Genomic DNA, 27,581 nt, shown 5'->3' on the forward strand with positions numbered 1-27,581 from the left:
TAATCAAACTATGCTGTTCTTCTTTACAATGTCTTGAACGTCCCATTTTCCTCAGGCTTTCAAAGAGAAAAGCATGTTCAACAGGTGCTGGCTTCATCCTTAAATAGGGGACACCTGATTCACACCTGTTTGTTCCACAAAATTGACGAACTCACTGACTGAATGCCACACTACTATTATTGTGAACACCCCCTTTTCTACTTTTTTTTTTTTTTACTAATAGCCCAATTTCATAGCCTTAAGAGTGTGCATATCATGAATGCTTGGTCTTGTTGGATTTGTGAGAATCTCCTGAATCTACTGGTACCTTGTTTCCCATGTAACAATAAGAAATATACTCAAAACCTGGATTAATCTTTTTAGTCACATAGCACTACTATTATTCTGAACACTACTGTAAGTACTGACATCTTGAAGATAATTCAACAAACATCACTGATGTGCCCCTTTAAACTGGAAGGCTGGGAGTCCATAAACATGTTCATGAATACAAATACAAAGCAGAACCTTCCCATCATTATATCAAATGCAAAACAAAATAATCAGATCATAACCCAGATTTACTTTACGTCAGGTTTTAATGTGGTAAATTAATGAAGAACCTTTTCTAAACTTACCAACAGATGAAGTACCTTTGGGTTTGGGTGGGACGGGACCAAGGAATCCAATGTTGTCATAGAAGTTATGGATTGCACTGAGATTAAAGTGTGGTCCTGAGGGGAGGGGAAATCAAACACTGATTACTGGAGTTGAAATACCTTTTGCCACTGTTCAGTGAAAGAGTCATGATGATGCTAAAACGTGCACAGGACAAATTACCACTCAGCCAAATAACAAGACAACATGCCGATTCCTTCACTGGGATTTGACACCATGTACTGCTGCAGACGGATGGCATGTGAAATGGTAAATGGACTGCATTTATATTTGGTGTTTCGCAGTTGTGAATCTTGCAGTCTGTGACTCACACAAGTGGTCAGTTTCAGCACAGTTTCGGTTCAGGGCACAGTGCAAAGACACCTCGTGAAGTTTGGACAACAAGAAAGGTGCTACACCTCCTCTAGATAACCCTGTCAACTTGGCAGAACGTGTCATCATAATCACCCATGAACTTGCTGGATCAACGCCATCCACATCCTTGCCAGCCATTGTTTACATGCGCTGTGAGACGCCGCCAAGGGCATTACGGGAAACGTTGAAGTACCAAATAGCACTTTTCCATCTGAATCAGAAGCTCAAAGTGCTTTACAGTGATGCCTCTCATTCACCCATTCACACACACTGATGTCAGGGTGCTGCCATGCACGGCACTCACTACACGCTGGGAGCAACTGGGGATTAAGGACCTTGACCAAGGGCCCTTAGTGATTTCCTTGAGGGTTTGAACAGAGGATGCACTGGTCTCAGGCCCACCGTTAACCATGAGACCATCACCTCCCCTAAAAGTCTCGTTCATAATTATGAAACAACCGCACATTTCTCAGATTTGTTTCTCCAGAAAAAAAAAAACAACAATCTAAAACCGTCTGAGCCTGTGTGAGAAAGTATTTGCCCCCAAATTTCTAACTTTGTGGTTTCAAAACTGCACTAAAGAGCAACACGTTCACTCAGCCCACCTTATTTTCAATTGAGCTGGAACGTCTTACGAGTATGAATATGAGGACGGGTTTGTGGAACAAAGCAGATGTAGGATCTTGTTTTTCTTCATGTTGGTCTTGGCGTGATGACAGGTGTCAGACTTTGTGTGCACCTAATTTTAAAGCAGAACCTCTTTCCTTCCGTCACCTGTGTGCACAGACTCCATCTGTCCAACGCGGCGTGCAGCCAGGGGACCAATAAACCCACTTACCAACCAGCGGCAGGATGCAATTCAGGAAGAACTGGTATGTGATATTACAATGGCGGCAGCACGGCTGTGTGCACCGAGAGGATGTGACTCGGCGCAGACGGCGTGCAACAGCTGGAGGCTGTCGATCAGATACGATCGGACCTCGCTCAGCTCATGTGGTGAAGTTTCTGTGTAGGCTCTCAGTTGTCCAGGTGGTTTCCATAGTAGAGAAGCTTGAATCTTCAACTGGACTTCGACTGAAAAAGAGTTGAAACCCAGCCTTAACCGCAGAGCGGGTCTCAGACATGCTTTGTCCCCTGTTTACAATGTGGTACTCAGGTCAAAGCAGTTTCAGTCTTTTGTTCATGGTAATGAGTCATTCACGTCATCAGGAGAGAGTCGTCAAGGGAGCCATCAGGGGAGGCTTCCGTCCTGTTATTAGGAGGGTGCTAACTAGAGCACAATAGGTGCTAATTAGAGCTATTGTTTAGGCACTAGCCTATAGCAGTCAGCCTCTTGGTAGGTGGGGTCTGGTTAGGTTAAAAACTCCAGCTTTTGTTGGCTTCTGGTTTATTCTTCTCTACAAGAGTCAAGACAGAAGTCAGACTACCAGAGCAAGAATTTTAGCTGAGGAAGCTTCTGTGATTTGAAGCGAAACGTCCTCACGTCAAACAACCCAGTCCAGTCGAAGATTCAAGCTTCTCTATCATGTGGTGAAGTCAATTTAGTGATTATAAAACACAGATATATGCTGCTGAGGGAAGACAAGCCAAAGGTGAGACAGATTTCACCTCCTACCTCTTGTTTGAAGGAGATCGATTTCTTTGGTGAGGCAATCAATGTCGATCTGCAATAACCTGTTTTTGCAACGTAACTGCTTCATTTCCTCAATCTGACAGAGAGAATGAGAGAGAATCAGCCGTTAGACTCAGTGGAGCTGAAATCACTGGAAATAACTCAGCAGCGCCTCCTGCTGACACTTTACAGTTACAGACGTACGTTTACATACACCCTGAACAAAAACCTCCAAAGTCAGTTTTCTCTTGTTGTGCATGTTACACTTCATCAAATAACGCACACTAATTAACACCGCACAATTAATCGCATCGCAGTCACGATGTCGACCTGTGGGATTATATAACCATGAAAGAGCGCAATTTAATTTTTGTCCCCTCCTTTGGACGCTCTAGACTTAAAGCTAGATTTGGTAGTCCTGGAGAGCTAGGAAGATTTGAAAATAGCACATCCTCGAGGTGCCACCCCCTACCCCGTCAGTGCTCCATCCAAAGCCACGCCCCCACAAACTTGAACACGCATCTGACTATGGAACTCAGGGGGGCAGAGGAGAGCCAACTAAAGGCCCCCCTGACACGAGCATGCCTTAGCACGCACGTCGTCGTGATGATCCCAGATGGACACCGTTCTTTGTTTTACCGGCTGCCACATGCTCTGCACTGGACACTGTGTATATAGAATAATTATTTCGTGTCAGCTTAATCATTTTCTCTGCAAATTGAAAACGGCTGTAATCACTTCCTGAATCACAGAGGAACGCTCATTCTCAGGCGCGCACACATGCACACAGCTAACAAGATGCAGAAAGCATTTGGAGCTGTCTGAAAAGGTAATTATTTGTCATGTTTACATTGTTATGGCTTGGTAAAACAGTTGTGTTCTTTCCTTCTTGTGTGCAGCTGTTAAAGTATGTTTAACAGATTTAACATCTCATTATAACGTTCAAACGAGCCACGCTCTTATGTGATCTGCTGACGTCACCATTCGCTCTGTTCACTTCTTTACTCCACTTGACTAGCTGCACATCGCGTTGGCGATTAGCTCGTGCCATGTAGCACACTTTAACAGCTGCACACAAGAAGGAAAGAACACACAACTGTTTTACCAAGACATGACAATGTAAACATGACAAATAATTACCTTTATAGACGGCTCCAAATGCTTTCTGCAGCTCGGTAGGCGCGCTCGCGAAGGGCAGAAGCTGGAGCGTTCCTCTGTGATTCATGAAGTGATTACGGCAGTTTCAACGGCCAATTTGCAGACAAAATGATTAATCCGACATGACACAATCCAGTGGAAGTGGTAGTTTCGGCTGTATTCCCTCTGCCACTGCACCAAAGTGAACTTCTTCGGTGAAACGAGATGAATGTGCATGTGTGGAGGAGGGAGGGACAGAAGGGGGCACTGAGCCTGGTGACGCAAGCAGGAAGAACTACACATAAAGGCATCTGATTTTTTTTTTTGAGAGCGGACCGCGGGGCTTATACTGGTCGGAGTTTTATCGATCCTGCAGCTGCTACAGACATCTGATTTTTTTCATTCCTTTTTCTGAATACATAATGTCAATCAATCAATCAATCAATTTTATTTATATAGCGCCAAATCACAACAAACAGTTGCCCCAAGGCGCTTTATTTTGTAAGGCAAGGCCATAAAATAATTATGTAAAAACCCCAACGGTCAAAACGACCCCCTGTGAGCAAGCACTTGGTGACAGTGGGAAGGAAAAACTCCCTTTTAACAGGAAGAAACCTCCAGCAGAACCAGGCCCAGGGAGGGGCAGTCCTCTGCTGGGACTGGTTGGGGCTGAGGGAGAGAACCAGGAAAAAGACATGCTGTGGAGGGGAGCAGAGATCAATCACTAATGATTAAATGCAGAGTGGTGCATACAGAGCAAAAAGAGAAAGAAACACTCAGTGCATCATGAGTGTAAATACGTAATGTATTGACGAGCACACGGATTAAGGAGCGGTACAACCAGTTTAAAGACGGGCGCGTAACGGTGGAGAGCGAGCCGCGCTCCGGTCGGCCATCAACGAGCCGAAATGACGAGATCGTTTCCAAAGTGCACGCTGTGGTTACGCAGGATCGTCATGTGACTGTCCGAGAAATTGCGGAGGAAGTGGACATTAACAGGACTTCGGCACATTCCATCGTGACGGAAGATTTGGGCATAAAACGAGTGGCGGCGAAGTTTGTGCCAAAGTTGCTGACGGCGGAGCAAAAGCAACATCGTGTTGAAGTCTCACAGGACATGCTGGACTCCATTCACACTGATCCCAGCTTTATGGACACTATAATCACCGGAGATGAGTCCTGGGTGTACGGGTACGATCCGGAAACGAAATTCCAGTCATCACAGTGGAAGAAGGCGCGCCAAGTGCGCAGCAAGATCAAGGTAATGCTGACTGTTTTTTTTTTTTGACTCCCGTGGTGCGCACCACAGGGTCAAACAATAACAAAGGAGTATTACAGGGATGTCCTCCATCGTCTACGTGATGGTGTACGGCGCAAGAGTCCGGAGTTGTGGGCCAGAGGAAATTGGCGCCTCCACCACGACAACGCGCCAGCTCATTCCTCTCATTTAATTCAGACTTATTTGACCAAAAACCAGACTTCGGTGGTTCAACAGGCACCTTACTCCCCTGACATGGCTCCTTGTGACTTCTGGCTCTTCCCAAAACTTAAAATACCATTAAAAGGAACCCGATTTGAGACAAGAGAGGACATCATGGCTGCGACGACGGCGGAGCTGCGCGCCATCCCGAAAAAGGCATTTTTGGAATGCTTCCAACAGTGGCGACACCGCTGGGAGAAGTGTGTGGAGTCCCAAGGAGAGTACTTTGAGGGTGATTAGGTTTCCAACCCTCCAGGTAAGCCAGTTTTTTTTTTTTCCCAGCCAATGGTCCGATACTTTATTGACCTTTGATCTAGTGAACTTTAAATTTTCAAATAAAATACTTTGTGATAATGTCGCAATTGCCTTCTTCCTCCTTAAATAATCGATAAAACTAAGACTGTAAATGTGTTTGTACATATGCCACAAAGAGCAGGGTGCCCCCCCCAGGTCTCGCGGTGGGCGACCGCTTCAGCCTCATTTTAAACCAGGTATCCTGTTTGAAGCTGAAAGTCAACAATAAAACATCTTGATGGCTTCATTTCAACTCCACTGTGGTAGTGAACAGACATAAAATTACAAAAACTGTCAGTCCAAAATGACTAAACCATACAATCACTGTATGCCAATAATGTCCACAATAATAATAATCAATAATAATGAATGTTAATGCTTTCTCACAACCCAAGTGATAGTCTTCAGCCGACAGGCGGTACACATAATGAAGATGTAATTTATGATGTAGAAGCTGAGCTGTGTGAAACGTGAAGCTTACAGAAGGGATCTGTGAGGCAGAGTTGGATCTCTCCAGTCGTCTTCGGGTTAGGTCATTCTCCATCTCATTGACTTCCTCTTTTAGCTTCTCCAGCTTCTTCTTCTTCAGCTCCAGCTCATGCCACAGCCTCTCCATGCGGGCCTTCTGATGGACCAACAACGCTACAAGACGACAAGAACATCATTTTACTCATAAACCTAAAGTGCATATCACTACTAAATGAAATGTCAAGTGAGTTAACTATTCTAAATAAAGAACTACAAAAATATTGATGTACTGTGTTTTATTTATGGAGCCATTTGCTCTGGGAAAATAGGTCATAAATATGGGAAATTTAACCGGCTTTGAGCTGCTGCTGATAAACGCTCTGAAATATCAACCTGTGAGGAATATCAACTTTGATGACATCATGTAGGGTAACGCCCCCTTGAGGCCCTCTTTTGAAATGAATGAGAAAAACTGAATGTTTTGCAGTGTGTAATCAGTGGTTTTGTGGACTTTGACAGTGAATATGCCAAAATGGTTAACGTGTATTTAAGATGAAGAAGTAAACCGACTAGTGTTGCTTATTAGACAACAGATTTTCCAAAGATAATATTTTGAGAAGGAAAGTGGGAACTTTACACACACACACACACACACACACACACACACACACACACACACACACACACACACACACACACACACACAGAGAGAGAGACCGAGAGAGAGAGAAAAAAAAAAACCTGGGACAGACTGCAGAAATGAAGCCCAGCACAGCGTGAGAATGATCTTGAAAATATGAACATGAATCTAAACAAGGATTTTATTCTTTCCATTTGTGTGGCCAGGAGAACTAACAGCGTTGTCTTCTCTCGAAAGCGTGGAACGGCTGTGTTTGTGGTTTGTGCTGCTACGCCGCCCTGTGCTAAGCTAAGCTGCTACATGTGGGACACTGGCGAGTGTCGCTGAGGAAGCCACATCTGTGATCACAAAGTCAGACAGAACGTGACGGTGAGCGGCCACTGTTAGGAGGACAGCCATGATGTGGACAAGCACCAGCAATATGTGTTATTGGCCAAGCTGAGCTAAACTGATAGCTACGCTACGCTAAGGTAAGCTACCTGGAGACAGCAAGTCTGGTGGAGAAACGCTGTTTTCCTGTGGACAAAAACTTTAGCGCTATATAATCATTATTATTCAGTCTTACTGAGATGTATATGATGGTTTGTGTTTTACCTCTTCCTGAATACGCCACAGGTTACAAAGAGGCAGATATGCTGATCCCAAAATACAAGAATTTGACTTGAAAGCCCAAAATTAACACCTTATTAAAAACATATTAAAGCTATATTACATTTGTAGAGAAAATGCAGCCCAGATTGACTGTGTGTACTGGTGCAAGTCATGAAGTGGACTGTACCTGGACACAGACAGTGACCTTAAGACAGCCACAAGTCAGCACCTCGTCACATCACGACTATGGATCAATATACATCTGTCAATCTGTCAAGCATTTTTCAGACGCACTGAAACGTTGTTGGGACACAGACCTTCGACAAGTTCAAAGATGACAAACCTTGATCTATTTTAAGAGGTTAAAGGTCACATTCTGTATTAATCTGTTCATCTTTGTTTTTGAGGGGCGGGCATGACAGCCAATCAGAGTCGAGCTGTGTTTTTATATTTTTACTTTAATTGGCTTTGTCAGAAGCACAAGTTAAAGAGTGAGAAGAAACGATTAATAATCTGGTACATAGTTTTTTTTAAAGAGTAGTGTTGCCCGGAGTGCGACACCCACCAGCAGGCTGCAGTGGACCGTAAACTGCAGGCTGATAGAAACACCAGTAAGATGTTCATCTTGTCAATCTGTAAAGGCACCAGTCAAACCAGTTTTGTGAACAATGTTCTGTGTGTGAAGACGAACAGAAAACCTCTCAGGCTTGTGCACACTGACTGCAGAATATTAGCTTTAACATACTTATTTTGCCAACATTAACTAACCCGGGTTACAAGAACACTGCAGGCTAAGTTTGCTTCATCAAGCAGTGTTTCATTTACAAAACTAAACTGTCTTTAGTCCTGTTTTCATAATCCATCATACTTCTATCTGCTGCATGCCCCAAACCCAAAAATCCACCTCCTGCATCTGGAACTACAAAAAAAAAAAAAAAAAAGGTTCTTAATCACATGTCCATCACAAACACTAAAACCAGCCACTCGCTGTGATAATGACGTATCAATGTAAAGCAGAAATGTATTCCAGAATAAATGCACAACATGCACACACAACACGGTGCACACCTGCAGGAGCTGCACAGGACTGCATGCAGAACTCCGTGAGGAGAGAAAAAAAATATGCAACGAGGTGAACGTTGTTTTATTGAGCACTGAACATTCACACACACACACACACACAGTTTAGGTGCATAATAATAAACAGACGTACATTTAATGAGCACATACATAAGAGTGTGTCTGCTCAGAACATGACAAACTGCACCTCTACTTTTCCAATGCCTACAAGCACTGCAAACACTTCAGTATTTATCTCACACTCACAAATTATATGTCACGTCAGATTATATGACAGAGGAGATGCTGCACTGACTGCATCACTAATGGGTGTCAAGATTTTAATGGTAATACTACTGTTCAGGCTTATTAGTGCAGTACCTTTGTTCTGAGAAAGACAGACAGAGCCGCTGCGCACGCACGCAGAGACAGACACAGCGGCTCCGCACGCACGCACGCAGACACAGCGGCTCCGCACGCACGCAGAGACAGACACAGCCGCTCCGCACGCACGCACGCAGAGACAGACACAGCCGCTCCGCACGCACGCACGCAGAGACAGACACAGCCGCTCTGCACGCACGCAGAGACAGACACAGCCGCTCCGCACGCACGCACGCACGCAGAGACAGACACAGCCGCTCCGCACGCACGCACGCAGAGACAGACACAGCCGCTCCGCACGCACGCACGCACGCAGAGACAGACACAGCCGCTCCGCACACACGCACGCAGAGACGGACACAGCCGCTCCGCACGCACGCACGCACGCAGAGACAGACACAGCCGCTCCGCACGCACGCACGCAGAGACAGACACAGCCGCTCTGCACGCACGCAGAGACAGACACAGCCGCTCCGCACGCACGCACGCACGCAGAGACAGACACAGCCGCTCCGCACGCACGCACGCAGAGACAGACACAGCCGCTCCGCACGCACGCACGCACGCAGAGACAGACACAGCCGCTCCGCACACACGCACGCAGAGACGGACACAGCCGCTCCGCACGCACGCACGCACGCAGAGACAGACACAGCCGCTCCGCACGCACGCACGCAGAGACAGACACAGCCGCTCTGCACGCACGCAGAGACAGACACAGCCGCTCCGCACGCACGCACGCACGCAGAGACAGACACAGCCGCTCCGCACACACGCACGCAGAGACAGACACAGCCGCTCCGCACGCACGCAGAGACAGACAGAGCCGCTCCACACGCACGCACGCAGACAGACAGACAGAGCCGCTCCGCACGCACGCACGCAGACAGACAGAGCCGCTCCGCACACCAGTAAGATGTTCATCTTGTCAATCCGTAAAGGCACCAGTCAAACCAGTTTTGTGAACAATGTTCTGTGTGTGAAGACAAACAGAAACCCTCTCAGGCTTGTGCACACTGACTGCAGAATATTAGCTTTAACATACTTATTTTGCCAACATTAACTAACCCGGGTTACAAGAACACGATGAAGTTTGCTTCATCAAGCAGTGTTTCATTTACAAAACTAAACCGTCTTTAGTCCTGTTTTCATAATCCATCATACTTCTATCTGCTGCATGCCCAAAACCCCAAAATCCACCTCCTGCATCTGGAACTACAAAAAAAAAAAAATAAATAAAAAAAAAAAAAAAACTGTGAGGAGAGAAAAAAAATATGCAACGAGGTGAACGTTGTTTTATTGAGCACTGAACACACACACACACACACACACACACACACACACACACACACACACACACACACACACACACACACACACACACACACACACACAGTTTAGGTGCATAATAATAACAAACAGACGTACATTTAATGAGCACATACATAAGAGTGTGTCTGCTCAGAAAGAACATGACAAACTGCACTTCTACTTTTCCAATGCCTACAAGCACTGCAAACACTTCAGTATTTATCTCACACTCACAAATTATATGTCACGTCAGATTATATGACAGAGGAGATGCTGCACTGACTGCATCACTAATGGGTGTCAAGATTTTAATGGTAATACTACTGTTCAGGCTTAGTGCAGTACCTTTGTTTTGAGAAAGACAGAGCCGCTCCGCACGCACGCACGCAGACAGAGCCGCTACGCACGCACGCACGCACGCAGACAGAGCCGCTCCGCACGCACGCACGCAGACAGAGCCGCTCCGCACGCACGCAGACAGAGCCGCTCCGCACGCACGCAGACAGGCAGACAGACAGCATGAGAGCTGCACCACTTAATTTTCTTGTACTAAAAGTCGTCCCATTAACAGTCAGGGTTTATGGATACGTCAGTCTTTCATAATTTAGTCGGGTTTTACCGGGTTCCAGTACCCATTTCAACATGTCACTGAATGTTCAAACATGCTCAAACTGCTGCGTCTCACCAACACACGACCATAACACAGGCGCTCTGTACACGCTGCAATACAGCGCCAGTTTCTCCTATCAAATCAAAATCATCAATCAGTGAGAGGCCACGTCACAAAGACATATTTCATTTTTGATTATGAAACAAGTCATTATTCTTTTGTTTGGATACACAGCCCTAATGGAGAAACACCTGGTTTGTTCCCACAGTACTAAAGTCTGAGTCGACTCAAATTTCAACAAAAACATGCTTCACAGTGTTTTCTTCAGGAAGAGGACTGGCCCCGGGGTGAAGGTGGTGTGTGTAAGCAGCTGACAAGACCGACCTGCTGACTCCGTCTCTGTCACTGCAAACTCAACTTGCAGACGATGGGGATAATGTCCCTGACTCAACTACAGTGTGCTTCTGTCAGCATCGGTCAACACGCCGTCAGAACGCGGCCCTCTTCTCCAGGGGCCGCAGGGTCGGCAGCCGCCTGAAGCCACTCTCAGCGGAAGTCGCTGCAGCGACGACCACAGCTGGTGACTCACACGTGATGCAGGCGAAAGCCCAAAAAAGGAAAGAGCGGTGCGCTCTCAGCGTTTGACTCACACTACACAATCTGACGGTGTCAGGAGCCGTCGGAGCAGCAAACACAGCGTTTAGCGAGGAGGACTCAGGCTGCAGTCATCACGGGGGCCCTCCCTCAGCCGGTCACCTCAGCTTTTATCTCCCTCATCCAGACACACGTTTTCCACAATAACTTCAGATTACAGACGCCAAGTATACACAAGAAATATATTACAGCTAATGTGATGGAAAGTCGCTTAAAAATAAAAAAAATAAAAATCACAACATACTCTACAGTAAAATTACTTTCTTGGCAGGATCGAGTGGAAAATGCATTTAAGCCCACTACTGGTTGACAAGAAAGTTATTCGTTTTTGAAATGTTTCTAAAAGCGGTAAAAAAGTCAATGCACGGCTGCAGAGGAAATGAGCTCCTCGGCCACTTAACGCCAACAAACAACAAACAGCATGAAGCAGACGTCAAGGGTCTATTTCAGATCAACACATTAACAAAAATGTTTATTTGGCCTGAAACACACAAAAACGACAGACTGACACACCTCTACAATACATATGAATAAAAATATAAACAACGCATTTAATAAAAATGACCTTTTGTCGTGTCTTATTTATTAAAGACTACAGACCTTTAATCTACAACCAAAATTAAAAACACTGGGTTGATATAAAAAATGCATGCATTAGTAATTTTTATATTTTCTGATTGGGGGCCGTACAAAAAGCTGAGCAGAATTTGAACTCAATTTCTAAAGAAAGTCATTAGATTTAAATTGTTGTGTGCTGCAGTGGATTATTGTGACGTCATATTTTTGTTGACTTCTTAAATCTACCGACCGGGACTTTGTGGAAGAAATGTCAGCGAGGTTTCGTACCTTGCGTGTATGCAGCATCGTCCGAGCCCATGCTGAGTCGGCGAGGTTCACTTGGCCTCTCCCGGTGTGGCGCCAGTGGGTCTGAGAGATGGAGAGGGTCCGGCTCCACAAAGGGGTGGTCTGGGGGTAGGCTGAGGAGGTTGGTGGGCTCAAACGTAGGGGACACAACCCCAGGGGACACAGCAGGGGGCTTGTTGGGGGACACTGTGATTTTGAAAGTATATTTGGTGTTGGGCTGAGTCACCACCACACGTGGGGAAGAAGCAGTGCCTCCTCCTCCTCCTCCTCCTATAGAAGCGCGGGATTTCGGCGGATGGTGGTGAATGTAGGCGGGGCCCATGCTGACCTGACCACCTATGTTCCTGGCTCCTGAGGGCCCTTGCATTGGAGGGTTGGCTGAGATGTAGACTGTGGGTGGGTTCCTACATCCACCGTCATCGCTAGAGGCATTAGCAGAAATGTAAAATTTAGGTTGGGGGCGGGAACTGGTTGAGGCCACGGGGGCGTCCTCAGAGGGAGCAGCAGCAGCAGTGGGCGGGCTGGCAGAGATGTAAACAGTGGGCTGGCTGCGACTTAGACTCGGGCCTCCGATGGACAAAGGAGTGGTGGGGACAGTAGTCACCCCAGTTGATGAAGAGGACGAAGGGCACGAGGAGGACGTGGAGGAGGAACGGGGCCCACTGCTGGTCCGCAGCACGGCTGTCGTGGTTGTGGAGTTGCTCCTCTGAGGAGATTCAAGTTTGATTTCTATCTGATTCTTCCGTGGGCCCGTGGAGATGTTCTGGATATTGTACTGGCTGATGGTGGACAGGGAGGTGGGCAAGACAGAAGATGTAGAGGAAGAAGAGCAGGAGGAAACACCAGAGGAGGAGGAGGAGGAAGCATGGTTTGCAGGGGAAGCTTGGAAAACCGAAGGCGCCTGGGGATTTGTGGGGGAGCTGATTGGCATGTAGACGTGGGAGGTCTGGTGGCCCTGGGTCTGCTGCTGTGAGGTATGTGAGGAAGAGGCTTGTTGAGGACCAGACCAGGAGCCAGGCAGCGAGGTGGGGTGTGAGATCTGGTAGATCTGCTGCTGGGGCTGGGAAGTGGGGCTGTACTGGACTCTGCCTCCCGGCGGCTGGTTCTGCCGAGTCGTACCGGACTGGCTAACGTAGGGCCTGATGTAGATGGAGTTACCCTGTGAACTGCTTAAGCCCGACTGCGGCCCTCCGTGTATGTGCAAAGAAGTAGGAGTGTTGCGGCCTGTCTGGATGTTGGGGGCTAGCGTCACGGTAATGGGGTTGAAGCGTGGCATTTGATGGGGACCAGTGGTTCCTTTGACACCCAGAGGGTAGAGTCCAAGGTTATGGGGAGGCTGTGGTTTACGTGTAGGTTCCATCACACCAAAAACATTGAAGCTGGACGGCACCTGCACCGGGGCCGACTGGGGCTCCTGTTGAAAAAAGTCACTGTTGTTGGACTGGCCTGTCTGAAGGGGCCCGTCACTCAAGCTGTGGGCCAAAGTCCGGCTGCCGTTCATTCTCGGGCCGTCCCGCCCCGGGGCTACATGCACATTCTGAGACTGCGGGCCCAGATTCAGCTGGGTCATGGGATTCCGAAGCCTAATCAAGCCAGGGTCGTCAGAGAAACTGAGGTTTCCTTCTTCACTGTACAAGTAGGCTGGACTCACCTGGGACAGATACTCACAGCAGGCGTCCAGATTGTTGTTGTTCTGAGGATGAGACAAAGAGACAAACAAACATTTCAGATATGAACTGTCCTAGTCCAACATTCATCTTTATTCTAATCAGTTTTGTGCATAGTCTTTGTTGTCATTAGCCAACTTCTCTTTCTGAGGTGCTTGCAGACATCGCTGTCATGCTTTCTTCAAGTGACCAGAGGGTTTTGTCTCAGACTGTGTAAATAAGCAGCAAGTTACTACAAGTTACTGATTCTGGTTTACTCACTGTTCTCATCCTCTCCAAAATGAGTGCTCATTTCTCACACCACACTCAGTTTGCTGGCACAAAAAATTAACATCCCAGCCTTCCACTGTGACTTCAGGTATGCTCCAGACCTCTGTCCTGTCCTGTCTTTTCATCGTTTACTTCTTCCACCTTGGAAATATTTTCCACAAATACAACATCAACTTCCACTCCTACGTTGATGACACTCCTCCAGCAAACCCACTTCCACCCTCCCATCCTCTTCCCCTACTGAGTACTCAGCAGAAATAAAATCCTGGTTCTTCTAAAATTTTCTCAAAATAAACAGTGATAAAACAAACAAACAAACAAATCAGAGGTTCTCCTCAGTGGGACAAAATCAACTGGTTTAGAATCTGGGTGTTATCCTTGATAGCACTCCATCTTTCCAATCCCACATCAATAACATCACCCAGTCTGTACACTTCCACCTACATAACATTAACCACGCGTTCCTCCCTCACCCTCCATAGCTCTGCTATCCTTGTTCACAGCCTTGTTACTTCTCGTCTGGACTACTGTAATTCCCGCCTCTTTGGTCTCCCTCACAAATACCTCCATAAGCTTTAGTTGGATCAGAATTCAGCTGCCCACATCATCACCAGAACCACCTCCATTCACCACATAACTCCAGTCCTGCAACACCTCCACTGGCTCCCGCTTAGGTTCCACAATGAATTCAAAATTCTTTTGTCAACACTGAAGACCATCCACAGACTCGCACCTTCATATCTGTCTGACCTCATCCATGTGGCCCTCCCTACCTAATTTTAATCAGATTTTTATTTCTTATGTATTTTAATTTGTTTTGTATTGTTTTATTAGTTTTTTTATTCCTGTGTGGTGTCCTTGAGTGCTGAGAAAAGTGCTCAAAATAAAATGCATTATTATTATTATTATTATTAAATGTGAAGTGACTGCCGGTAGCTACACAAACCATTAATGCTAAAGAAGAAGCAAGTAAGTGTACAGTAAAAACTTTTTACTTTTCACAGCATCACTGTCGTGCACCAACATTAAAAACCCAGAGAGGACTTGGTCAAACACAGCTATATATTCCCTGAAAACTGTGTCAAACAATGTCAGAATATTTGGTCAGAAAGTCATTTAGAAACCACGTGTAAAATACAGATTGTCAGATGGGATAAAGGACACAAAAGAACAGACAAAAACGACGACAATATTTTTGCTCATTAAATCCTGGAGCTGTTACCTGTTCATTTAAGAGGGCACCGTTCAACTACGACTGCCCACAATAAAAAAAAAAAAAAAAACAAAAAAAAAAAACGCGACAAATAGCTTATGAAGTGCAAACCTGGCAACTAGCTGGCTTATAAAGTACAGTACAGACTTTGCAACCTAACCACAATGAAAGAAAGGAGCTGCGCCCTCGGCGAGACATGATCCAGCTGTTCAAGTTTGAACAAAACCACAACAAATGCTGCTTTGGCTCTAAATTTTAACCTGGTGGAGCAGAGTCAGTACAAATACCCCATTTAAAGACGTTCGAACATGACTGAAGCCCTTAAGACCGCAAATACCCAGACGTTCCATCATACTATCAGTGATTTCGAGAATCAGGATGACATTTTTTTTCAAAAATTTAATCCAAATTTCAAATCTGGTCCCTTTCTTCCACTCAGGGTCACCACAGCAGATCTAACCTGCATGTTGATTTGGCACAAGTTTTATGCCGGGTGACCTTCCTGACACACTTCCACATTACATGGAGAATGGGCAGTAGTGGTCTTGAACACAGAACCTTCTCCTCAACAACAGCACTACCCACCTGACACCACGCTGGTTGGACATCTGCAGTACAGTATTAAAGACAGAGACACTTCAAAGGCCTAATTTCTGTCTGTGTCAGAGGATTGCAACATGCTAACCTGTAGAACACACCGGGAAACGACACCTTCCGGGACTTCAGGAAACTTCTGGCGCAGGTCATGCAAAACCTGAATGTCAATCTGGTGGCTTCCCTGGGCCATTCGTATGTTGCCAGTTCAGGACAGCGTGTTGTGTTCAGCGCACTGCAGCGTCAGTGGTGGCAACAACTGGCCTTCATCTTAAACATCATCTGAAATGAAACAAAGAACAGAAAAGGACATGTCTAAGAAAAAATAATGCTACCATTGTATGATGCATGAAAGTATCAGATACTTTATTTACAACCCCCTCAGAAAGTGCTGGAACGACGAAGCCAACGATGCTCTGAAGAGGTTTGGATTCAAGGTCAAAAGATGATTCTTAGATTTAACCTTTATTTAACCAGGTTAGACAGCTTGTCTGTCTGCATTTCTTGTTAACTGCATCAAGATGTGCTGACACAGAACATAGTAACTTTTGTACCACACATTTTTGGTACCAAAAACATCAAATAGACCAGTCAATGTAAATAGCTTTTCCATGTGCCTGGCTCGCAATAAATGCATGGATCCAGATTGTGAGCTGATGGTGTATCTGTGCACTGAGAGGTAAATAAACGGTAGCTTCTTGGGTATTGAAAAACACATAAAATAACAGTTCTGCCATCATGCAGATCCACCGGAGGAGCTGAGGAACAAACCTGAAACTTTATTTTGACTCAGCTATGCCTGACATTCCACTGGACAAACCCTCATTAGAAAGACAGTTACAACATTATGCAACTATGTTTAGGAAGTTAAAGGTGATAGAAACAGAATTTTACAGCTTAAATTCACAAGTTTTGTTTTCTTAAAAACACACTCCACCTTCCTGTGGGAACTGTGGGGACGATGACAGAAAGAACACATCCTGTTCCAAAAGGAGGATCAGAACAGAAAGCTCCTGACAACCTTTAAACAAATCTGGGGTGTGAAATAAAATTTAAAAAATAGGATTTTTTTTTTTTCCCCAGATGGTGTGTTGTGCAACAAAAAAAAAAGGCAAAACTAATTTATGCTCACTGATTTATGTAATCCTAACAGTCCTGCAAACCTTGTTCACTGGTGGTTTAAAACAAAACAAAATACACAAGTATTTTTCATATTAAAGAGCATCCAAAGACGAGGGTCACTCAGTTTCAGCTTCATAAACCTCCACACCAGCAACTACATGGGTGCAAATGTTTTTGGGAACAAGAAAAACTTAACGTACAGTTCTCGGTGCATGTGCACCCATGTTTTTGTTCAAAGTTTAAGTCCAGGCACCCTGATAAAGCCTATCCACACAGAAAATGTGGCCACAAATTCGTAACCCTTATTCAGGCGTAGCGCAGCGACAGACTTGACCAGCTGCTGTCTGATAAAGCATTTTGCATGTTTTAGTAAATGACACTTTGCCTTTATCGGCACAGATGTCTGGTGTGAAAAGGACTTAACGGCACCAGCGGGATCATGCAAACTGTGAGAGAGTGCTTCACTGGACTGTAAAAATATAGTCGGGCATGGAAGGTAACGTCGAGCTTTTGTTATCCTGATAATGGTCAAAATCTGTGGATTAACAACATATTTCTGTCCTGATGGAGGTTCTTGTAAACATGGTGGCCCTCAAGGCCCGTAAGACTGTAGGAAAAACACTGGAGTCCACCGACACCTGCTGTGGACTGCTGCTGTAGGCAGACGCAAAATACGTAAAGCCACTGGTGATAAATCATGTTCCTGAATGTGCTTCACAATACAACCACTTTACAGCAGATGCAAAGTGAACACTTTTACTGTGAAATCACAGCTGCAGTATAATGACAGCAGAATTAACCAGCCAGCACGAGCTAAAAACAAACACCAACATCACTGAAATAGGAAGTGTGGAATAAACTCTTCTACGTGTCAGACAAAACATGATGAACGAGGGCATATCAAAACAATTTTAACTGACAACTAGTGTTACTAGTTCAGCTCAATCGATTATTGTCTTGATTAGTCGATAGGACTATAATATGTAAAATTAATCAATTTAAAAATGGTGATAATTGTCACCCAGAGCTGATTCCTTTAAATGTCATGTTTTGTCCACAGTCAGAATAAATTCAGTTTACTACCACATGCGAGTAAAACAAACTAGAAAATGTTCACATTTAAGAAGCTGGGAAAAAAAAAATCTGGATATTTAAAATGGGGAAGAAAAAAAAACTCAAAACAACTGAGTATCGAAGTAGATGCCAATTCATTTCATAAACCGGGTTAATCGGCAATTAACTATTGCAGCTCTAAGGTACTGCCACATTGGCCAGGCCCCCGGTTGGCCAAATGCAGTATCGCCGCTGAAAATGAAGACGGCACTAAAGAGAGGATCATAAAGTGATAGCGTGAGCGGAGAGACAAGACGCCAGAAGAGGAACTGATGTCTGGACAGCGTAGTCAACGAGTCTCAGCGAGGAGATAAGGTATAGTTTCCTGTCACATTGTTCACAGAACAGTAGAGCAGCTTCCATACCGAGTGCCACCAAATCAGATCTGGATCACAAACGCTGGCTGTTATTTAACAGAAGGGACTCTAAAAACCCGCACATGGAAAGTTTTCCAATCAAGTCACAAGAGAGAAATGAATTTTGTTTGTCATAAAAAGAAGCAGAAACTAGAGGAAAACATTCTGACACATCTTAAATTCCATTTTTCAAGCAAACACGACGGTCAAACGAAACACCATCTGACTCCTCCAGCTCATAAAAATCAATGCAAAGTGAAGCTTTTTAAAGCATCAAATCAGTTCATGTTATTAACCTGCTTCATCCACAGGTAGAGAGGAAACCACAGAAAGAACAATCCAGGAGTCGGCTCCGCTCAGGAGGCCAGACCACTGTGGGAAAGGAAACTCACTACTTACAGGTCAACAATGTGGTTAGATCGTTTCCCAGCTTCCAAAACAAAAAGATCCACACCTCTTCACTCCACACAATTACAGGCTGCTTTTGGCTCAGGTCTCAAACAACCCTCCCCCCCCTCCCCCACCCACCCACCCACCCACCCACCCACACACACACACACACACACACACACACACACACACTTTCCTGCAGCCAGCCAAAGCGTGGTGGGGGTGGCTCCCATTTGTCCTCGCTGTCCCTGAAGGCGTTAGTGGAACAAACCCTGAAGCAGCGCCACACAGCCAGCACAGAGACACAAAGCTTCTATTGCTGAGGCCGCGATTGGCCGTGCCAACGCATTGACCCACAGCTTCACACTCGTTTCTGGAGGTAGCGTGCCTGCCATGCTCCATCAATGGGTTCATTCACTCCGCCGGAGTAAACGCACCTAAAAACGTCCAAATCAATTAGAGCCAAAATAAAATACGGACAAACAGTCAACAGCAGCCACAGGCAGAAATATCAGAAGAGCACCAAGCTCTGCCTGGCAGAAGAATGCACACAAAACCCGTTTATGCAAACAAAGACGTTACACATGACTGGGAGCAGAACATGCAACATAATGTCAAGCAGTTCTGTTTCAACCAGAAAGAACTGGACGCTCCCATCAACAAGCGCCACTTTAACCTCCTACTGTCCAACAAAGTGCTCAGCAGCCAACAATTCTGATAAAAACAGCGCTCCAGAGCACCAGCAAACATTTTCAGCAGACACACAGAAAGACCAACAGGACAATTTCAATTCATTTTCATTGATGTAGCACCAAATCAAAACCGAGTTGCCTCAAGGCGCTTCACAGACAAGTAAGGTCCAACCTTACCAACCGACAGGAGGTGAGTTTTAACCATTAAAGACCACAAAACATCACACGTTTCCAAATGAAAAGCGGGAATTTAGCACAACGCATCCAGACAAAATTTACACAAGTTAATTTTCTATGAAACCAACATTTCAGTCTTTCTTCTTACTTTGCATTTAAAAAGAACTTTATGCATATAAGTATGTTTGTTGCATTATTTTTGTTTCTGTAAAATATCCATTTCTTGTCAACATTTAAATTTTATGGATAATCACTGACTGGAAGTGTTTCCTTCTCGTTGGTTGTGCAATTCACGGTGGACACAGGTGTAACATCACTTTATTCCCACCCACATTCTGTGCAGCCCCGCCTCTACTCTGCCTCCAACCACGATACCATTTATTTCCAACTACAGGTATGGAGAAAGAAAAAAGTGTGTGAAACAGCGCCCTCTATGTTGAGTGACATTACAACCTTAAATTGTTCATGTAATTCAAAAGGAAAAGATCTACGGAATTTCATTAAAAAAAAATTTTATTGGCAGAGAAATACTGTGGTCTCTGTTAGACCTGTCACCACCCTGACCTTACATCACAGGCTAAGATAACCACTACACAGCAATGTGACAAGCATTTCCTTCAAAATAAGATGCTTTTCAGTGCTAACAATATGACCAAGGGGGGAAAAGCAGGCACTCAAAACATGACTTTTGGGGACTGGGGTGCAACGGTAAACCCCAGTAAGGGTTTGATATGAATCACAGTTTCATGGTCACAGTACCTTCCTGTCAGGTATCCTGATACAGGTACAGTACAAAAGACATGCAAAATTAAAGATGGAAAAATATCCCTTGAAATCTTCGACAATTTCCACATCCTGAACATTCAAGCTAAAGTTAGCATTGTGGCTAAAGAAGAATTTGATTTTTGATTTAAAAAAGAAAAATTTAGTCGATTTTCAGGTTTAAAAAAAAAGAAAAAAAGAAAAAAAAAGTATTTGATTCCAAATCAGTACAGAGCTGCTAATTTCATAAACTAAAGCTGGTGTGGCAAATGATGCAATGAAAGCAAAGATTATGTAGTTTTATATTTAAAAAAAAGAAGGAAAATAAACTTTCCATGATGTTGTAAGGCTGCAGATCTTTTGATATGAAACAGGTGATGAATACAGTTATTGTTCTTGCACGTTCAGAATTGTCTGAAAGGTTGTTAAAGTGATGCAGTGTGCACTGGTCAGCTCCAGGTGTCGCCACTGTGGCTTTTCAACTTCTTTCAACTCTGGGTGATGAAATGCTAAATGTGTCAAGAGCGTTTGTTGTGTTTCCGAAATGCTTGACCTTCATTTTGCACAGCCTGGATAGTGAACTGGTCACATGAAGCTCCTTCTTACCAGACATATTATAGAATGAAAGTCCACCCCAATAGTTGCTTTTACTGTTGACGGAGTGGGGTGAATTTGTTGCTGGTCCATGTTAATGAGCCAAGCTAAGTTGCTAACACAACGCAAACAGTTTTATGGATGACAAGAAGGACGTGTGACGGAAACTCTGCATTTACGGCAGTGAGGAGTAAAAATCAAAACAGAGGCTATGCTATTAAAAATACTTTTTAAAATGTTTTCAATCTATTGTGAATCATTAAGGTTTTTTCCTCTCAATGCCCCTAATGAAAAATATGGTGGTTTTTCAGTTTGACATTTTTTTTGCTACACCCAAAGTATATACAGTCAGAACAAGAACATAACATTACAGACCCATCCTGGCTGTCACAGAGGAAATAATCCTCTTTGGAATTAAATAAATACATTAATCTGAGAGACAGAAGAGGAATAATTGTTAAACTACAATTTCCATCTATACAGAACAAAATGAAAACAAAGACAAGATGACAGGGAGAAGCACAGTCGACTAACCTCTAACCCCCTCAGAAAACTACTTCAATACAAACAGATACGTATAAGCATTATCTATTCCAGGTTAAATATACGAGGAGTAGTTAAGTGGTTGGGGATGGAGGGTATAATTCATAACCTGCTGCAGACATTGTGAGTGCCTCTGGCTCACGTCTACATGAGAGGTTTGTGGTGGCAGGCGGACAGGCTGAACACCTGCAGGCTCATTGTTCTGTTTAAGAAGACCTCGTGGATCAGCAGAAGCTCCTTTCTCTTCTCGCCGTTTCCACACTCTTTTAGCAGCATCGTGCAAAAAGCACACACACCACTGAGGATCACACATCAGGTTTTAAATCATATTTCTACATTTTATGACAGGTGGTGATCACACTCACCAAGAAGAACAGATAAGACTTCAAAAGTAGCAAAATTCAAGCAGGTTATGCAAACAGCACTTGGAGGAATTTTAATAGTGGAAAATATTTGATTTGGCACTGAAATACCAAATGTTTTTAACAGAGCAACCTGAAGTACAACACACCTGACATTAAAGCCCAGACAGAAACAAGTTAACACCAGTCCAGCAGAGTGCCAGCTGTACTCTCAAACCGTTCATAAACTAGACACATATAAATCACACACACACACACACACACTTCATTTATTCTGATTTCACATGAACGTAGGGCTGCTGCAACAACACTAGTATTATTAAGAAATTAGCTTTTCCCTGATAGTCTTGTATTTTTTTTCCACAATATGCATCTTGCAATTTAATTGGCGTTTGCCCCCTTCCTATGTTAGTACTGCCAAGCATGGAAGAAGAAAGCCCCCCCCCAAATCTCAGGGAAACATTAGTAATGTATTTATGCTATTACTGTTTTATAATTAAAGTTAGGCCTAGTTTTTACTGTACTTCCACCACCATCACCCTCTCACCAGACAATGTAGACATCCTCATCTTTTTGAAAAAGAATTTGTTCTAAAGTTATAGAAAGGCCCGTTACAACAACAAAGTGCCCCCATGAGTGTGGCGTTGCAAAACAGTAACACATGTGGCGTGCCAGAGTGTCGGCTCCCCTGCAACACGTGCCATGCGTGAGTCGCGCGTGTGTCGTGTGCCGGGGGAGCGCACTTGCATGAACTGCTGATATGGCGCACACAGCACAGCGGGCTGCCTCCCAGCTGCTGAACAGAGACTCACTGACAGCTACAAAGGAATGACGGCTCAGTGCACATTACAAACACAGAGACACAAAGCCAGGACAGGTATATTAATAAGTACAGCACTACCTACATACACAATTACATCACAAATAACTTACTAAAAAGAAATAATCACATAACACAGACAGAGTGACATGCTGCGGTGCGTGCTGAACTGACAGGGGGCATGGCCACCAACAGCCTGAGCTGTTGAGATCTCTGGTTGTGGACATCACGGCTGGGGAACACGTACCATGTTTTTTAGAACATGACCTAACAACTGTCCACTGTGACACGCATGTGTGTACTTGCTGTCCTCTTGTGGACATACATAAAAACATATATTGCTGTGGCAACGGGCTGCAGTGAGCGAGCGCACAGCATGTACATCGACAAGCTGCCCCAGGTGAAACGGACCGTCAGATCATAACACGCAGCGGGCGATCTGAATGTCACATCACTCACGTGAGCTCTGTTCTACATGATGCGGTGTCTGTCCTGTGGCACGCGGTCCACAGGACATGTGTCTGGCCGGATTTGCGTGCAGGGCCGGTTTGCCATATGGACACGCTGGGCCAGCAGATGTCAATCAACTCAATCAACTTTTTTCTTATATAGCGCCAAATCACAACAAACAGTTGCCCCAAGGCGCTCCATATTGTAAGGCAAGGCCATACAATAATTATGAAAAACCCCAACGGTCAAAACGACCCCCTATGAGCAAGCACTTGGCAACAGTGGGAAGGAAAAACTCCCTTTTAACAGGAAGAAACCTCCAGCAGAACCAGGCTCAGGGAGGGGCAGTCTTCTGCTGAGACTGGTTGGGGCTGAGGGAAAAAACCAGGAAAAAGACATGCCGTGAAGGGGGGCAGAGATCGATCACTAATGATTAAATGCAGAGTGATGCATACGGAGCAAAAAGAGAAAGAAACAGTGCATCATGGGAACCCCCCCACAATCTACGTCTAAAGCAGCATAACCAAGGGATGGTCCAGGGTCACCCGATCCAGCCCTAACTATAAGCCTTAGCGAAAAGGAAAGTTTTAAGCCTAATCTTAAAAGTAGATAGGGTATCTGTCTCCCTGATCTGAATTGGGAGCTGGTTCCACAGGAGAGGAGCCTGAAAGCTGAAGGCTCTGCCTCCCATTCTACTCTTACAAACCCTAGGAACTACAAGTAAGCCCGCAGTCTGACAGCGAAGCGCTCTAATGGGGTAATATGGTACTACGAGGTCCCTAAGATAAGATGGGACCTGATTATTCAAAACCTTATAAGTAAGAAGAAGAATTTTAAATTCTATTCTAGAATTAACAGGAAGCCAATGAAGAGAGGCCAACACGGGTGAGATATGCTCTCTCCTGCTAGTCCCCGTCAGTACTCTAGCTGCAGCATTCTGAACCAACTGAAGGCTTTTTAGGGAACTTTTAGGACAACCTGATAATAATGAATTACAATAGTCCAGCCTAGAGGAAATAAATGCATGAATTAGTTTTTCAGCATCACTCTGAGACAAGACCTTTCTGATTTTAGAGATATTGCGTAAATGCAAAAAGGCAGTCCTACATATTTGTTTAATATGCGCTTTGAATGACATATCCTGATCAAAAATGACTCCAAGATTTCTCACAGTATTACTAGAGATCAGGGAAATGCCATCCAGAGTAACGATCTGGTTAGACACCATGCTTCTAAGATTTGTGGGGCCAAGTACAATAACTTCAGTTTTATCTGAGTTTAAAAGCAGGAAATTAGAGGTCATCCATGTCTTTATGTCTGTAAGACAATCCTGCAGTTTAGCTAATTGGTGTGTATCCTTTGGCTTCATGGATAGATAAAGCTGGGTATCATCTGCGTAACAATGAAAATTTAAGCAATACCGTCTAATAATACTGCCTAAGGGAAGCATGTATAAAGTGAATAAAATTGGTCCTAGCACAGAACCTTGTGGAACTCCATAATTAACTTTAGTCTGTGAAGAAGATTCCCCATTTACATGAACAAACTGTAATCTATTAGACAAATATGATTCAAACCACCGCAGCGCAGTGCCTTTAATACCTATGACATGCTCTAATCTCTGTAATAAAATTTTATGGTCAACAGTATCAAAAGCAGCACTGAGGTCTAACAGAACAAGCACAGAGATAAGTCCACTGTCCGAAGCCATAAGAAGATCATTTGTAACCTTCACTAATGCTGTTTCTGTACTATGATGAATTCTAAAACCTGACTGAAACTCTTCAAATAGACCATTCCTCTGCAGGTGATCAGTTAACTGTTTTACAACTACCCTCTCAAGAATCTTTGAGAGAAAAGGAAGGTTGGAAATTGGCCTATAATTAGCTAAGATAGCTGGGTCAAGTGATGGCTTTTTAAGTAATGGTTTAATTACTGCCACCTTAAAGGCCTGTGGTACATAACCAACTAACAAAGATAGATTGATCATATTTAAGATTGAAGCATTAAATAATGGTAGGACTTCCTTGAGCAGCCTGGCAGGAATGGGGTCCAATAAACATGCCGATGGTTTGGACGAAGCAACCAATGAAAATAACTCAGACAGAACAACCGGAGAGAAAGAGTCTAACCAAATACCGGCATCACTGAAAGCAGCCAAAGATAACGATACATCTTTGGGATGGTTATGAGTAATTTTTTCTCTAATAGTCAAAATTTTGTTAGCAAAGAAAGTCATGAAGTCATTACTAGTTAAAGTTAATGGAATACTCAGCTCAATAGAGCTCTGACTCTGTCAGCCTAGCTACAGTGCTGAAAAGAAACCTGAGGTTATTCTTATTTTCTTCAATTAGTGATGAGTAGAAAGATGTCCTAGCTTTACGGAGGGCTTTTTTATAGAGCAACAAACTCTTTTTCCAGGCTAAGTGAAGATCTTCTAAGTTAGTGAGACGCCATTTCCTCTCCAACTTACGGGTTATCTGCTTTAAGCTACGAGTTTGTGAGTTATACCACGGAGTCAGACACTTCTGATTTAAAGCTCTCTTTTTCAGAGGAGCTACAGCATCCAAAGTTGTCTTCAAAGAGGATGTAAAACTATTGACGAGATACTCTAACTCCCTTACAGAGTTTAGGTAGCTACTCTGCTCTGTGTTGGTATATGACATTAGAGAACATAACGAAGGAATCATATCCTTAAACCTAGTTACAGCGCTTTCTGAAAGACTTCTAGTGTAATGAAACTTATTCCCCACTGCAGGGTAGTCCATCAGGGTAAATGTAAATGTTATTAAAAAATGATCAGACAGAAGGGAGTTTTCAGGGAATACTGTTAAATCTTCTATTTCCATACCATAAGTCAGAACAAGATCTAAGATATGATTAAAGTGGTGGGTGGACTCATTTACTTTTTGAGCAAAGCCGATAGAGTCTAATAATAGATTAAATGCAATGTTGAGGCTGTCATTCTCAGCATCTGTGTGGATATTAAAATCGCCCACTATAATTATCTTATCTGAGCTAAGCACTAAGTCAGACAAATGTGGACATGATAACAGCGCACTGCTCCATTCATGTCATTTCATGACTACGTATATGTCTGTGACCATGGGTCATCTACAGAGGAATAGACTGTTTATACTTGTACTGTTCACTCGATAAGAGGGATTCAATAAAATGCGGTGTTATTTTTTTTAAATGCTGTGCGTTTTTTTTTTATACCTTTATCTTGTTGATTTCAGGCATTTTACACACCTTTTATAGGACAGCGATGGTAGCACAGTGGTAAAGTTTCTGTCTGCCAATCAGAGCTTTTGTAAATTGCAGGTTCGAATACCGTGGGTGGCATGTATTTATTATTTTATATTTTTGCCACAGCAGCTGCACGATGTCATTCCACACGCTCCAGCTGTTTGCACTGTGTTCCCGCTGCGATGATTTCGTGTACCCGATCACGTGTCCCTCCTGATGTCGGCTCGATGTTTTCGTGGTTCACTGATTCGTGCTGTTTCGCCGTAATTCGCCCACATTCATATTATGTGTGAAAGGGCCCTAAAATTCATAGCCTCGAACATTTTTTGTAATCGAATTATTCAATTAATCATTTCAGCCCTGTACAGCAGCTTTATATTGCAATGGACAATTGTTTTGTCACTGGTTCATATTATTTTGTGATGATATGGGCTTTGTTCTGTTGAATATACTGAATGACTGAATTGTGATCCAAACATTACTTTGGCAAAATATTATCCTGCACCAGCATGGTTTAGTTTCAATTCCTAAAGCAGCTGAACCAAACTGTGACATTAGAGAGGTACATCAGCAGGCTGTCTGAGCTAAAAAGAATGTCAATCACCACAAGCAGCTCAGAGGAAAAACATTAATTTGTTAGTGTCTGAGAGCTCGTATAAAACAGACACTGACAAAAGATAACCTGGCAATTACACCTGGTGATCAGACCACAGGTTTGAGCCAAATAATGAACATGAAGGAAGCATAAATAACAGACTGGCAGGGATGCAGGTGACAAGTGGAATGTCACGCGATTTACAACGGCCTAATAATATTAAATGGTCATTTATATTTATTAAATTAAACAATGATATAGATAAAATCTCAGGATTTACCAATATAAATGTAACACCAGACTGATCCACACACACACACACACACACACACACACACACACACACACACACACACACACACACACACACACACACACACACACACACACACAGCATCTATTTTATGTTTTATTTTCCACCTTAGGTCTTTAAATAAATCATGAGCCTTAAAAAAAAAAAAAAAATCTATTAATACATTAAAACAGCACAGGTGACT

At 44.0% G+C, this 27,581-nt stretch overlaps 1 protein-coding gene across 1 annotated transcript in view; it reads right to left on the reverse strand.

Annotated features, from left to right (window-relative positions):
• tab2 (TGF-beta activated kinase 1 (MAP3K7) binding protein 2) overlaps nucleotides 1-27,581 on the reverse strand; it is a 106,754-nt gene that overhangs the window by 4,545 nt on the left and 74,628 nt on the right. Inside the window, exons 2-6 of the mRNA XM_034161676.1 lie at nucleotides 15,951-16,141; nucleotides 12,098-13,808; nucleotides 6,016-6,176; nucleotides 2,627-2,720; nucleotides 618-713 (exon numbers count right to left, since the gene is read on the reverse strand). Coding sequence (XP_034017567.1) covers nucleotides 618-713; nucleotides 2,627-2,720; nucleotides 6,016-6,176; nucleotides 12,098-13,808; nucleotides 15,951-16,052 — 2,164 coding nt within the window. The 5' untranslated portion in view covers nucleotides 16,053-16,141. The remainder of the gene's footprint in view (nucleotides 1-617; nucleotides 714-2,626; nucleotides 2,721-6,015; nucleotides 6,177-12,097; nucleotides 13,809-15,950; nucleotides 16,142-27,581) is intronic.

This window comes from Thalassophryne amazonica, chromosome 21 (assembly GCF_902500255.1).
Source record: "Thalassophryne amazonica chromosome 21, fThaAma1.1, whole genome shotgun sequence".
Taxonomy (NCBI): Eukaryota; Metazoa; Chordata; class Actinopteri; order Batrachoidiformes; family Batrachoididae; genus Thalassophryne; species Thalassophryne amazonica.